This window comes from Lampris incognitus, chromosome 12 (assembly GCF_029633865.1).
Source record: "Lampris incognitus isolate fLamInc1 chromosome 12, fLamInc1.hap2, whole genome shotgun sequence".
Taxonomy (NCBI): Eukaryota; Metazoa; Chordata; class Actinopteri; order Lampriformes; family Lampridae; genus Lampris; species Lampris incognitus.
In genome coordinates, this window is record NC_079222.1 from 54,071,236 (window position 1) to 54,086,542 (window position 15,307).

Here is a 15,307-nt window from a genome sequence, read left to right on the forward strand (position 1 = left end):
AAATGTCTTCCCCTGTGCTTGGCCTTTCATCGGTATCAGATCAATGATTTCTTCCTGCGGTCCATCAGAGTTCACATACCTACAGTGCATCCGGAAAGTATTCACACCCCTTCATGTTCCACACATTTTGTTATGTTACAGCCTTATTCCAAAATGGATTAAATTCCTTTTTTTTCTCATCAATCTACACACAATACTCCATAATGACAAAGTGAAAAAGGTTTTGTAGAAATGTTTGCAAATTTATTAAAAATAAAAAACTGAAATATTGCATGTACATAAGTATTCACACCCTTTGCTATGACACTCAAAATTGAGCTCAGGTTCATCCTGTTTCCACTGATCATCCTTGAGATGTTTCTACATATTGATTGGAGTCCACCCGTAGTAAATTCAATGGATTGGACATGATTTGGAAAGGCACACACCTGTCTATATATAAGGTCCCACTGTTGACAGTGCATGTCAGAGCAGAAACCAAGCCATGAAGTCAAAGGAATTGTCTGTGGACCTCCGAGACAGGATTGTATCGAGGCACAGATCTGGGGAAGGGTTGAAAAAAATTTCTCCAGCTTTGAAGGTCTCGAAGAGCACAGTGGTCTCCATCATTCGTAAATGGAAGAAGTTTGGATCCACCAGGACTCTTCCTAGAGCTAGCCGCCCAGCCAAACTGAGCAATCGGGGGAGAAGGGCCTTGGTCAGGGAGGTGACCAAGAACCCGATGGTCACTGACAGAGCTCCAGCGTTCCTCTGTGGAGATGGGAGAACCTTCCAGAAGGACAACCATCTCTGCAGCACTCCACCAATCAGGCCTTCACTGTAGAGTGGCCAGATGGAAGCCTCTGCTCAGTAAAAAGCACGTGACAGCCCGCTTGCAGATTGCCAGATAGCACCTAAAGGACTCTCAGACCGCGAGAAACAAGATTCTCTGGTCTGATGAAACCAAGGTTGAACTCTTTGGCCTGAATGCCAAACATCACATCTGGAGGAAACCAGGCACCTCTCATCACCTTGCTAATACCATCCCTACAGTGAAGCATGGTGGTGGCAGCATCATGCTTTGGGGATGTTCTTCAGCGGCAGAAACTGGGAGACTAGTCAGGATCGAGGGAAAGATGAATGGAGCAAAGTACAGAGAGATCCTTGATGAAAACCTGCTCCAGAGTGTTCAGGACCTCAGACTGGGGCGAAGGTTTACCTTTCAACACGACAACGACCCTAAGCACACAGCCAAGACAACGGAGGAGTGGCTTCAGGACAAGTCTGTGAATGTCCTTGAGTGGCCCAGCCAGAGCCCAGACTTGAACCTCATTAAACATCTCTGGAAAGACCTGAAAATAGCTGTGCAGCGACGCTCCCCATCTAACCTTACAGAGCTCGAGAGGATCTGCAGAGAAGAATGGGAGAAATACCTCAAATATAGGTGTGCCAAGTTTGTAGCTTCATACCCAATAAGACTTGAGGCTGTAATCGCTGCCAAGGGTGCCTCAACCAAGTACTGAGTAAAGGGTGTGAATACTTATGTACATACAATATTTCAGTTTTTTATTTTTAATAAATTTGCAAAAAATTCTACAAAACCTTTTTCGCTTTGTCATTATGGGGTATTGTATGTAGATTGATGAGGAAAAAAAAGGAATTTAATCCATTTTGGAATAAGGCTGTAACATAACAAAATGTGGTGAAAGTGAAGGGGTGTGAATACTTTCTAGACGCACTGTACATAGCAACGCAGTCTGCTCAGTGTCATTCATGTTGCATGTCTCATCACAGGCCATAGAATAAGCAGGAGCTGAGTTAATGTCATTAATTTCCTGACAAGTAATATCTGCTGCCATTCTTATGGCTCTGTCCTTGACTGTCTTAGCAGAGAGCGGCATATCTCTATTTTTCTGAACGATCTCCGATTTATTTTTGAAGTCTGAAAAGAGCTGCTCAATCACATGGGGGTCTGCTGAAAGCAGCTGCCTCTCAATCGGAGCTGCTAGCAACCATATACCCTGTGCTACTGATGTACAGAGCTCTGACTAGGAGCTCACATCGCCAGACACCCCGGCGCCACCAGACTTGAAAGGCCAGATATTGTACACCATGGTCAGAGGTAAAGACCTGCACAAAGAGCTTTTTAAAGTGCCACAGGGGATGCACAGTCCTCAGTAGCGCTGTCTTTGTCATTACAGGTTGGTCCTGGTGGAAAGGACTTATACCCACGATGACAAGTCACCCATCATGACTGCAAGAGGCTGCCAGAAACTCCAGGCTGTCGAAGAACCACCTAATGTGTGCCGCCAAACATGTTGCTTTCCTCTCAGGGTGTGCGCCCCTAGCCTTTGTCTCAATAGACTGCCCACAAGGCAGCGGGTCAATGGTTGGCCATGAACTGCCTCTGGGGACCACTGCAGCGCCAAGATCCCCTACTAATTTTGCCCGAGGCCGCGAGGAGGTCTGACAGAGGTCTTGGTGAAGGAGAGGCTATGTACTGGTTGGGGAAGTCTTAGCACTGGGCTGCTTCCTTGTTCACCACAAGGGCTAAGCCAGTGGCAGCAAGCTGTAAGCAAGAGGTTAGAAAAGCAGGTGGAAAGCAAGCATGCCTCTTCCCTTTAACTACTGCACTACTGCACTAGATGCATCACATCACCCTGTGTGAAATGCACTCACACACAACCACATATAGCAGGCACCTGAAGGCACTCGAGACATACCAACAGCATTGCCTCAGGAAGATCCTTAAGATCAACTAGGAGGATAAGTGCACCAACTTCAGCATCCTTGTTGAGGCCAACATGCCTACTATAACTGCTACTATCACACAACATCAGCTGAGATGGACTGGCCATGTCCTCCACATGTCTTACTCTTGCCTTCCAAAACAAGTCCTTTACTCTCAGCTCGTGACAGGACACCGTGCCCCAGGAAGACGAAGGAAGCAATTTCAGGATAACATCAAGGCCCGCATCAAAAGGTTTGACATTGACCTTAACACCTGGGAACAAGCAGCAAAAAACAGGGAGGCCTGGAGACTGGCTGTCTATGAGGTTGCTTCCACTGTGCTGCTGAAAACAAGCACACACTCAGAAAGGAGCGAGTTACCAGAAAGGCCCAAACCATATTCTCAACCACTTCTTCACACCCTTGCCCCAAAATGTGCAGCTCCAGGATTGGTCTGTACTCTCACCTTAGGACCCACAAGGACCTAAGAAGGAGGACAGTCATACTCGACCCCGAATGATTGCCGATGATGATGATGGGGTTATGATAGATAAAATGTACTTGTGTCCAGAAGAAAAATATATATGTGTCCGCTGTCTTTTGCTTATGCGAAGTTTGAATGGGGGCTGATATAGTTAGGCACATTTTTATTGCTATTTGTCTGCTATTATTATTTTTATTCTTATGCACATATATCTTATAATTCCATTATAGTTCTGTTATCCTTTTTCAATGTTGTATTCTGTAAATTGTGTTTCACTCTGTACACACAACATCCTTTGTTGCGGCAAAGATGCATTTTAGAATAGCAGCTTCTGTGTCCCATACACTGCACGACCCCAGGAGTGCACCTTTATTCTACCCCTCCCCATGGTTGCTAAAGAATGGCTTCCCCTAACAAGGTCGTTTTTGAACACAGTAGTCTTAGTCAGACAATGGTGGATTGCTCCCTCCGGGTTGGGGATGAGTTGTTGCCTCAAGTGAAGGAGTTCAAGTACCTCGGGGTCTTGTTCACGAGTGAGGGTAGGATGGAGCGGGAGATTGACAGGCGGATTGGTGCAGCATCAGCAGTAATACGGATGCTGTACCGGACTGTTGTGGTGAAGAAGGAGCTGAACCGGAAGGCAAAGCTCTCAATTTACCAGTCAATCTTCGTTCCAATCCTCACCTATGGTCATGAGCTTTGGGTAGTGACCGAAAGGGTGAGATCACGGATACAAGCAGCTGAAATTAGTTTCCTCCTTAGGGTGTCAGGGCTCAGCCTTAGAGATAGGGTGAGTAGCTCGGACATCCGGAGGGAGCTTAGAGTAGAGCCACTGCTCCTTCGCATTGAAAGGAGCCAGTTGAGATTGTTGGGGCATCTGATTAGGATACCTCTTGGGCGCCTTCCGTTGGAGGTTTACCGGGCACGGCCAACTGGGAGGAGACCCTGGGGTAGACCCAGAACTCGCTAGAGGGACTACATGTCCAATCTGGCCTGGGAATGCCTTGGGATTCCCCAGGAGGACCTGGAGGGCGTTGCTGGGGAGTGGGACGTCTGGACTGCCCTACTTAACTTGCTGGCACCGTTACCCGACCCCGGAAAAGCGGCTGAAGATGAGATGAGAAATGAGATGGTCTTAGTCATGGTACTACCGTCAGTCAGTCAGCAACATAGTCGTCTACCCAGTCCGAGACCACCCCGAAACAAACAATACATCCCAACATGAACCAAACATATGAAAACATAAATTATAACAATCTGAACACAAACCACAATAGTCCCATAATCCTTTGTGTTTCCCCAGCACATAGCTGCTGACAGTCGGGAGCGACTGCCTCCCCTGGTCACCACAATATTCTGCACCTCTCAAGAGTTCCAAATTGTGTGGAATAGGGGAGTGAACGGACCTGGTCGTTGAAACATACTTTTAAGAATCTTGTTCCATCAGCTATTTCTGTACCAGACCACATGTGTTGTTTAACTGGTGATAACGCCTTCACCCCCCCATTCTTCCAGCTTTACACGTATGACAGATCTTGGGGGAGAGCGATCCCTCCTCTGTTGCTCTCCTTGAGGGTTCTCCCTATTTTCTATCCTTGTTAAAGTTTTTTTTTTTTAGGGAGTTTTTCCGTATCCGATGCAAGGGTCTAAAGGCAGGATGTTGTGTTGCTGTAAAGCCCCCTGAGGCAAATTTGTAATTTGTGATATTGGGCTATTCAAATAAAATTGACTTGACTTGATTTGACACGTTTTGATAACAATAATATTATCATTGTATATATGAAACATCTAAAACACATGTTGAAATGATCTGTACATAATCATACATTGAAAGGTAAGGTTGTCCCACTTCCTTCATATCCTTTATATACATCAGACATGTCCATTATTGAGTATGTTTGGGAATCAAGTTATCTGACAGCTGATAGAATTTTCAATAATATCAGGCAACTATTCAAAACTTTTTCTCAAGGTAACAAGGTATATTTGACCAACAGGTGTAATATCTATCTCGCTTAGCATGTGAAACCCATAGATTAATGCCTAATAATTCCATTTGATTAATTTCCTTATACAAACTTTGGTAAATCTTTGAAGCTCTTGCATGTTTTGTCTTAACTCTCTTTGAATTTTAGGGTATTAAGAAATCCCACATTACCATTTTGATAGTTAAATAACTTTTTTTCTCTCTTTGTAGCGCATGGACGTAAATGCTGGTGAACGCACCCACACTCTTCCAGGCCTCAAGCTGTCCAACCCTTATAATAAATTGTGGAGTATGGGGCAGGATAACATGACTTTGCCAGTGTCTGCACCTTCTATGTGGGATAGATCTCTGCCTTTGCAACCCACTGTACACCAAGAAGCACAGGCCTCATGCCTCAAAATCTTTGTCCCACGCCCTGATACCCCAGACCCTTCCACCCCAGGTCAGGGGAACATCACCCTTCCGCGCCCCCATGGAAGGAAGACTCCTGAACCTAGTAAAGTCCTAGCACCCCCTGTAGCCCAATCCCGCTGTAAGCCGGCAGGACATATAGATGGAAGAACTAAAGCAGGGGGACAAGAGTTTAGGCAAGCCCTTGCGATGACTACAGATGGAGACTTGCTGAAGCCCACCAAGATCAGTGAGGACACATTAGATCTGTTGAGTCTTCTCGACCCACTCAATAGCTCAGAACAGATCAGCTCCAGCTCAGCAAGTGAAAGGGGAGATACTAGCTTACCCCTTTCATCTTGCAAATCCATGCTTCCACCTAGACCCTACCTGCAGGGCCTGCCTCCCTTTCTACTACATCCCCAAATACCACTAAACCCCTTCAGTCAGTCTCTTCAGTACACCTCCCCTCAAACGCACTACTCATCAACTGTTGGTAGTAATCCATTTGGGGCAGTATGTGGGCCTATACCAGGCTCCTATCTCCAAACTCCACCACACCCTCTGTCCACACTGCCAGGGCTTTACAGACAACATTCCCCAGGAGGTTCTACTCTTACCCCCAGCTTCGGACCACACCAGCCAGTCTTCTGTTCCACAGTCACTTCCCTGACACATTCATCAACCAGCAGTTATGCTCTTCCCAGCCTGGTTGATACAAGCCCTATGACAAACCCAACCCCACATTTATTAGGAAAGTCCTTTCATGGTATGGAAGACACCAAAGAAGCTCAGGATCCCTTTGGAGACCTTCTGCCTATGGCCAAGCCTGTTAAGCCCCTTAAAAAGAAGGTAGAAGACCCTCGAAGGACATGGGAGACTTTTGACTAACATCTCTCAAATGTCCACTGGGATGCATCTTCCCCCATTAGCACCAGCGATGCTGCTGATCAGTCATTAATGAGAGTATGTGTCAGACCAACTGAGAATAGTTTCCTCTATGCTGCAGCATTTGGACCCATCTCCTTCCCAGTCTGAGAATTATTCAAGCATTTCTATGTTTTATCAATGAAGTGTGACACATACCTGGCCTTGTTTCTTCAGCATGTTTAGATGCCAACAGCCTATTGCCTATTGCTGGCTTACATTTTTGCACAACATCCTGTCACATTATCAGTGAATTCAATGCCCATAATCATGGATAACATACTCAATAGGGATGTGAGACAGAACATACTAAACACAACTTCCTGGAGGTTAGTGGTATTATGTCACACTTAAGTTACTCAGAGTAGTGTCTGTCAGAAAGATGCTTCATTATTGTTAGTAGCTTGTTTGCCATTGTTGACAGTCTAACAGCACACTGTTGTCTGCAAAGTGTGAGGTATCATAAAACTTGCAGTTAATTCATCCATTGATATCGTTGAGTTTTGTTTTTGTTTTTTTCCAGAGTGCTATTATTTTGTTTGTTGTGTCAAACAATCATCCTTGTCCCTGGCCTTTTTTGTGAATGCATAAGAAATGTCTGGTCTCCTTTGAGGACAAAAAAATATTTCAGGATTTAATGACTGAATTAAATATACAGAGATAATCTGAAAGATTGTGTATTCATGACAGACTTTTCTGTTCTGTAGTGTCATGAGAAGCACTTGAGTTTCCCTTTAAATTATTTTGAACATTTCTGTCTCAGTACTCAAAGGGATATGATTGTATAGCTGTTGGGGGGGGGACAAAATCCCCAACCTTTGCCGAGTAAATCATTGAAATATATCTTACTTGTTTCTTCTTGCTCCTGTTACTATTTTCCTCAAGCCTTATTTGTTGGATGTATTATTTAGTGAGTTGTAGGCCATTTGCTCAGAGTTAAATGTCCTAAGAAAGAAACATAATAGATGCCTTTGGCTATGGTTTTTTGTTACCAGTTCTTCTGCCAGGGTTCAGGGTCTGCTGGTGTAACTGAAAAACAACAAACAACTAGAATGTTGTGGCTGTGACGCTAGTGGATCCATCTCCTGACAACTGGTCTTTATAACAGCTGGTCTTTATAACAACTGGTCTTTATAACGGTTGGTCTTTATAACAGCTGGTCTTTATAACAGCTGGTGTTTATAACAACTGGTCTTTATAATGGCTGGTCTTTATAACAACTGGTCTTTATAACGGTTGGTCTTTAGAACAGCTGTTATTTATAACAGCTGGTCTTCATAACAGCTGGTCTTTATAACAACTGGTCTTTATAACAGCTGGTCTTTATCTTCATAACAGCTTGTCTTCATAACATCTGGTCTTTATAATGGCTGGTCTTAATAATAGCTGGTCTTTATAACAGCTGGTCTTAATAACAACTGGTCTTCATAACAGCTGGTCTTTATAACAGCTGGTCTTTATATCAACTGATCTTCATAACAGCTTGTCTTTATAACAACTGGTCTTTATAATAGCTGGTCTTTATAGCAACTGGTCTTTATAACAGCTGGTCTTTATAACAGCTGGTCTTCATAACAGCTGATCTTTATAACAACTGGTCTTTATAACAGCTAGTCTTTATAACAACTGGTCTTTATAACGGTTGGTCTTTATAACAACTGGTCTTTATAACAGCTGGTCTTTATAGCAACTGGTCTTTATAACAGCTGGTCTTTATAACAGCTGGTCTTCATAACAGCTGGTCTTTATAACAACTGGTCTTTATAACAGCTAGTCTTTATAACAACTGGTCTTTATAACGGTTGGTCTTTATAACAACTGGTCTTTATAACTACTGACTACTGGTCTTTATAACGGCTGGTCTTTATAACAACCGGTCTTCATAACAGCTGGTCTTTATAACGGCTGATCTTTATAACAACTGGTCTTTATAACAGCTGGTCTTTATAACTACTGGTCTTTATAACGGCTGGTCTTCATAAAAGCTAGTCTTTATAACAGCTGGTCTTCATAACAACTGGTCTTTACAACAGCTGGTCTTTATAACAGCTGATCTTTACTACTTTGTAAGACATCTTGGGGAAAAACTTGGTGAAAGCCAAAAGATGTGTAATTGCTTCAGAACGCTGTGAGAAGTTGTAAGGGGTCTTTCCAGGACCAGCACGTCTCTGGTTGCCGCTTCACGTGTGGAGAAAATATAAATACAGATGTTTAATGAGTTGGGGGTCTTATTTTAGAAATTCGAATATGTCCGTAGACATTCACACAATCTGCGTTGTATATAACAAGGCAGGAAATATTCATTACCTTTATCAATTCAATTATTTTAAACTCAAGACTCAAAAAGATTGTTTAATATTTTAGGATTAATATTAAGAATGCATATTTCACTAATTTCTTGAGTATTCAAAATAATCCTAATTTTTTGTTTTTTCAATCTAAAATATTGTACTTTTCTTCGTCTCAAGGGCAAAATACAGTCCATGACTTAAGGTGCCAAATTTGACATTACAATCTGGGTTGTCGCCTCTGGGGTGAACCAGAATGATCCGTGTCTTGATACTCAATAGTCCAGATAGGGAAATGTCACAGAAAGGTGACTCAGTTGATCTGGACACAGTGTTTATTAAGAAAGGAACGTTTCATCACTCATCTAAGTGAGGGTGGAGATACCTGCAGTCAGCTGACACTGAAGAGGTCACCTACATGAGTGATGAAACATTTTTCTTAATAAACATCGTGTTCAGGTGAACTGAGTCAGCTTTCTGTCATAATGATCTTTGTATTGGTGTCTTCTGATTCACTTGATATGCAGGTGTTAGGTCAGAAGGTATATGATATATAAAAAGTCTACTACTACTACTACTACGACCACATTGGATCATCTGTCTCCATCTCTTCCTGTCCTCTGCATCTTCCTCTGTCACATCAGCCACCTGCATGTCCTCCCTCACCACTAGATAAACCTCCTCTTTGGCCTTCCTCTTTTCCTCTTCCCTGGCAGCTCCATGTTCAGCATCCTTCTGCCAATATACCCAGTATCTCTCCTCCACACATGTCCAAACCATCTCAATCTTGCCTCTCTTGCGTTGTCTTCAAACTGTCCAACCTGAGCTGTCCCTCTAATATACTGGTTCCTAATCCTGTCCTTCTTCATCACGCCCAATGAAAATCTTAGCAACTTCAACTCTGCCACCTCCAGCTCCACCTCCTGTCTTTTCATCAGTCTTCATTAGCGCCACTGTCTCCAAACCACGTAACATAGCTGGTCTCTCAACCATCTTGTAAACCTTTCCTTTAACTCTTGCTGGTACCCTTCTGTCGCAAATCACTCCTGACACTCTTCTACACCCACTCCACCCTGCCTGCACTCTCTTCTTCACCTCTCTTCTGCACTCCCCGTTACTTTGGACAGTTGACCCCAAGTTTTTAAACTCATATGCCTTTGTCACCTCTACTCCATGCATCCTCACCATTCTGCTGTCCTCCCTCTCATTCACGCATAGGTATTCCGTCTTGCTCCTACTGACTTTCATTCCTCTTCTCTCCAGTGCATACCTCCATCTCTCCAGGCTCTCCTCAACCTGCACCCTACTCTCGCTAAAGATCACAATGTCATTCGCAAAAATCATAGTCCCCGGAGACTCCTGCCTGATCTCATCTGTCAACCTGTCCATCACCACTGCAAACAAGAAAGAGCTCAGAGCTGATCCTTGATGTAATCCCACCTCCACCTTGAACCCATCTGTCATTCCAACCGCACACCTCACCATTGTCACACTGCCCTCATACATATCCTGCACCACTCCTACATACTTTCTGCAACTCCCAACTTCCTCATACAATACCACTCCTCCTCTCTTGGCACCCTGTCGTATGCTTTCTCTAAATCTACAAAGACACAATGTAACTCCTCCTGGCCTTCTCTATACTTCTCAATCAACATTCTCAAAGCAAACATCACATCTGTAGTGCTCTTTCGTGGCATGAAACCATACTGCTGCTCGCTAATCATCACCTTTCCTCTTAACCTAGCTTCTATTACTCGTTCTCATATCTTCATGCTGTGGCTGATCAACTTTATACTTCTGTAGTTGCTACAGTTCTGCACATCACCCTTGTTCTTGAAAATCGGTACCAGTATGCTTCTTCTCCACTCCTCAGGCATCCTCTCACTTTCCAAGATTGTGTTAAACAATCTAGTTAAAAACCCCACTGCCATCTCTCCTAAACATCTCCATGCCTCCACAGGTATGTCATCAGGACCAACTGCCTTTCCACTCTTCATCCTCTTCATAGCTGCCCTCAATTCCTCCCTGCTAATCCACTGCACTTCCTGATTCACTATCCCCACATCATCCAACCTCCTCTCTCTCATTTTCTTCATTCATTAGCCCCCCCAAAGTACTCCTTCCATCTTCTCAACACACTCTCCTCGCTTGGCAGCACATTTCCATCTCTATCCTTGATCACCCTAACCTGCTGCACATCCTTCCCAGCTCGGTCCCTCTGTCTAGCCAATCAGTACAAGTCCTTTTCTCCTTCCTTACTGTGTAACCTGTCATACAACTCACCATACGCATTTTCCTTTGCCTTTGCCACCTCTCTCTTCGCTTTACGCTGCATCTCCTTCTACTCCTGTCTACTTTCTTCATCTCTCTGACTATCCCACTTCTTTGCCAACCTCTTCCTTTGTATACTTTGCTATACTTCCTCATTCCACCACCAAGTCTCCTTGTCTTCCTTCCTCTGTCCTGCGGACACACCAAGCACCTTCCTAGCTGTCTCCCTCACTATTTCTGCAGTGGTTGTCCAGCCATCCAACAACTCTTCACTACCACTCAGTGCCTGTCTTACCTCCTCCCTGAACTCCACACAACAGTCTTCCTTCTTCAACTTCCACCATTTAAGTGTCGGCTCTGCCTTCACTCGCTTCCTCTTCTTGGTCTCCAAAGTCAACCTGCTGCAGACCACCATCCGATGCTGCCTAGCAAGCAAATCTATTTATATAGCACATTTCGTACACAGGGCAATTCAATGTGCTTTACACAAATAAAAACAGAAAAGGAACAACCATATGAAATATAATTAATAGAGGGTAAATAAAAACAAATAGGAACAATCATATATGAAATATAAAGAGTACGAAGTACATAAAATGTACTTTGAATTGGTAATTAAAAAGTAATACAATTAAAAGACAGGTACTATAAAAAGAGAATACAAAGGACAAAAAAAAGCTAGCTACATTCTCCCCTGCCACCACCTTTCAGATCGCGCCTTCTACATAAGATGTAGTCCACCTGTGTGCACTTTCCTCCACTCTTGTATGTCACCCTGTGTTCCTCCCTCTTCTTGAAATATGTATTCACCACAGCCATTTCCATCCTTTTCGCAAAATCCACCAACATCTGTCCTTCCACATTCCTCTCCTTGACACCATACCTACCCATCACCTCCTCATCACCTCTGTTCCCTTCACCAACATGTCCATTGAAGTCCGCTCCAATCACCACTGTCTCCGCCTTGGGTACCCTCTCCACCACGTCATCCAACTCACTCCAGAATTTTTCTTTCTCTTCCATCTCACACCCAACTTTTGGGTCATATGTGCTGATACATTCATCATCACACCTTCGACTTCCAGCTTCATACTCATCACTCTGTCTGACACTCTCTTCACCTCCAGCACACTCTTGACATACTCTTCCTTCAGAATTACCCCTACCCCATTTCTCCTCACAGCCATAACATGGTAGAAGAGTTTGAACCCACCTCCGATACTCCTGGCCTTACTCCCCTTCCACCTGGTGTCTTGCACACACAGTATGCCTATCTTTCTTCTCTCCATCATATCAGCCAGCTCTCTCCCTTTACCAGTCATAGTGCCAACATTCAAAGTTCCGACTCTCACCTCCACACTCCTACCCTTCCTTCTCTCTAGCTGCCTCTGGACATGCCTCCCCCCTCTCCTTCACCCAACAGTAGCATAGTTTTTCCACTGGCACCCGGCTGGTTAACAGTACGGGTGGCAGTCGTTGGTAACCCGGGCCTCGACCGATCTGATATGGAAATCTTACTTATGATCCACATATTTGATTTTGGATTTGGCAAAGATTTTACGCCGGATGCCTTTCCTGACGCAACACCCCCCCCCCCCGGTGTTGGGACCGGCACTAAGAATGTACTGGCTTGTGCATCCTCAATGGCTAGGTTTGCATCCATTATATGACATATAAAATGTATACATATGACATATAAAAGGTATAGGATATATGAAAGGTATAGGACATATAAAAGGTATAGGATACATAAAAGGTATAGGACATATGGAAGGTATAGGACATCTAGAAGGTATAGGACATATAAAAGGTATTGTTGTGGTTACACTGCCCCGGGCTGCCTCCCCGGCACGTTCAAGCCACTCCCCCAGCTCGGATGTGCCGGAAACATCCGAGCGCTCGGTTCGCGCTCTGAGGAGATGAGCGCTGCGCTGCACCAGGTGTTTGCCATCATCTATCAGGCACACCTGCGGCAATCAGGCAGCCCTCTACAGAAAGTCCACCAGAATACCTGTCTGTGCTTCGACGTACTGAACCCTGCGGTAAAGCTCTGACAAGCCTATTCCAGTGATTTCCTGCTTACCCTTTTCTCGTGCTTATTCCCACGCTGTTGTTTTGTTCCTCAGCGTCTAACTTCTGTGTTCCTTTTTTTGTGTGTTTCGTCTCGCTGTTTTTGTTTCCCTCAAGACCCTCCCTCCGCGACTTCCACGGCTCCACGCATCTCCCTCGCTCCTCGTCCCCAGCGACCATCACGTTTTCCCCGGACCTCTCCAGCGATCTCCCTCCACGTCTCGCTCCCTGGACCCCTCTCTTCGGACTCGACTTCCTGGATCTCGGACCCAGACTTCCTCGGACAACCCCTCGCTCTACGGATTCGGACTTCGGTAGCCAGGCGCATGCACATCGTCTCAACAACCCCACCTGAGATTACCCTGTTACCATTCCTGTGGCAGTGTTGTTTATTTTCCTGCATTAAAATCGCCTTCGAGTTTTCTCGGTGCTCTGTGTCTGTCTGTCCTTTGGTTTTCGCTACACTGGCTTCTGGTCTTCATTCGTGATACGTAACAGGTATAGGACATACAAAAGGTATAGCACATATAAAAGGTACAGGACATATAGAAGGTATAGGACATATAAAATGTATAGGACATACAGAGGGTACAGGACATATAAAATGTATAGGACATATAGAAGGTATATGACATATAAAAGGTATAGGATATGTAAGGTAGTAATGTAAATCCGCCACAGGGTGGCACTGTTACGCTGTATGTTCCCCTGGGAATGCCGCAAATGGCGATGTTTGTCCCTTTTGCAACACCGTACCCCTAAGTCTTGTCCCAGGCAAAAGGCTACGTTGATCACATAGTTTTTTTTTTGTTTCTTCTGCCGGAAGCTGTGAGTATGAGGAGGCCAGCGGCCAGCTGATTGATGAGAGGTGAAGTGTAAGCGAGTGCCAGTAAAGTGTCCAGGTCTCAGCCACGATCCCAAGCCTCCGCCTCTTTCCTTTTCCACGCAAACATCATACTACAACAAACACAACGCAGAGTCCCAGGGCGTGTAGGGAGACGACGGCCGAACGCAAAGTGCGGGTTACATCATGGTGCCGTGACCCGGATCGTGGTGCTTCGAGATCCAAGGAGATACAGAGACTCGCGTCCTCGCCTTTGCTGCTGCATTGAACTGCGTTACCTTCAGTGACTGGACTGTGTTGTGGACTGAACTACTGTCATCGGCGCTGCAGCATTGGCAAGATACTCACCTCTTCAAATATCCTTTAAAGACTGTTGAAAGCTTGCTATATCCATTTGAGGACTTTTTATGATATTTCGATAAACTTAACTGTTATTTGAGTTGTGTTAAAGTGTGCTATGTGAGATCCTGCTATAGGAACACTGTGTTTAACATTATGCTGATATATATCATTCATAATTTTTTGGTTTTGGTTCAGGGTTGTCTATTGACCATCTGATTTTGACTCAACTTTGATGTGAATTTTGAGTTGATGGTGATTATTGTTTTTTGATATATTTACTGGAAAAAAGGGGAGATTTTGCATACACAGCTAAACTTATTCTGTGAACACAGTGAATCATTAATAGTCATCTGTTTTGACACCAACAGTTACACCAGTCATAGTGATTTAGAAAAAAATATATCAAAATGTTCAGTGACTATGCAGATTATCAGTCAAAGCAAGAAGGTGCCTCTGCTGCCACACCGGGTTCCCAACTGCCCCCGATGCCCACAGCCAGCCACAACTGTGACACTCCAGCCCAGACACAACCCCACCTTTCAAGCAAGAGCGTAACAACCACCAGTGCTGCAAATCAACAGCAATCAGTGAGGCCAAAGCTTAACAACTACTTCACTAGCCCCACCACCACCCAACAGCTGATCCTCCCTCAAGACCACCACAGCAGTCAGCAGCCCCCATACCCAGGACTAAGTGCACCACTCACTCCACCACCCCCAATACTGTCACCTTACCCTATTCACTACTCCACTCCAGCTCATGCACCCACCTTGCCAGCCTCTAGAGCTCCAATGCAAGCACCCTCACTATGTTTTGACAGCAGCCCAGCTGCCAAACCAATCCACCGAAACAGCAGGCCAGACTACAGCCTGCCCAGTGCATCCCTTCCAGCTGTACAGATATTAGTGGAACCTAATCCCCCTGTGCCCCAGGCCCTCATGCCAAGCTTTCAAATGCCACCAATGATGAACATTATGAGCTACCCCTCTTCT

The 15,307-nt window shown here is 44.7% G+C and overlaps 1 protein-coding gene and 1 long non-coding RNA gene across 3 annotated transcripts in view; one reads left to right on the forward strand and one right to left on the reverse strand.

Annotated features, from left to right (window-relative positions):
- dennd1a (DENN/MADD domain containing 1A) overlaps positions 1–7,322 on the forward strand; it is a 160,310-nt gene extending 152,988 nt beyond the window's left edge. For both annotated transcript variants that reach the window (XM_056290733.1, XM_056290734.1), the window contains one exon: positions 5,391–7,322. In XM_056290733.1, coding sequence (XP_056146708.1) covers positions 5,391–6,461 — 1,071 coding nt within the window. In that variant the 3' untranslated portion in view covers positions 6,462–7,322. The remainder of the gene's footprint in view (positions 1–5,390) is intronic.
- Positions 1–13,203, reverse strand: part of LOC130121818 (uncharacterized) — a 28,673-nt gene extending 15,470 nt beyond the window's left edge. The window contains exons 1-2 of the long non-coding RNA XR_008811098.1: positions 13,143–13,203; positions 11,355–11,484 (exon numbers count right to left, since the gene is read on the reverse strand). This is a non-coding gene — a long non-coding RNA (uncharacterized LOC130121818). The remainder of the gene's footprint in view (positions 1–11,354; positions 11,485–13,142) is intronic.
- Between the last annotated feature and the right edge of the window lie 2,104 nt (positions 13,204–15,307).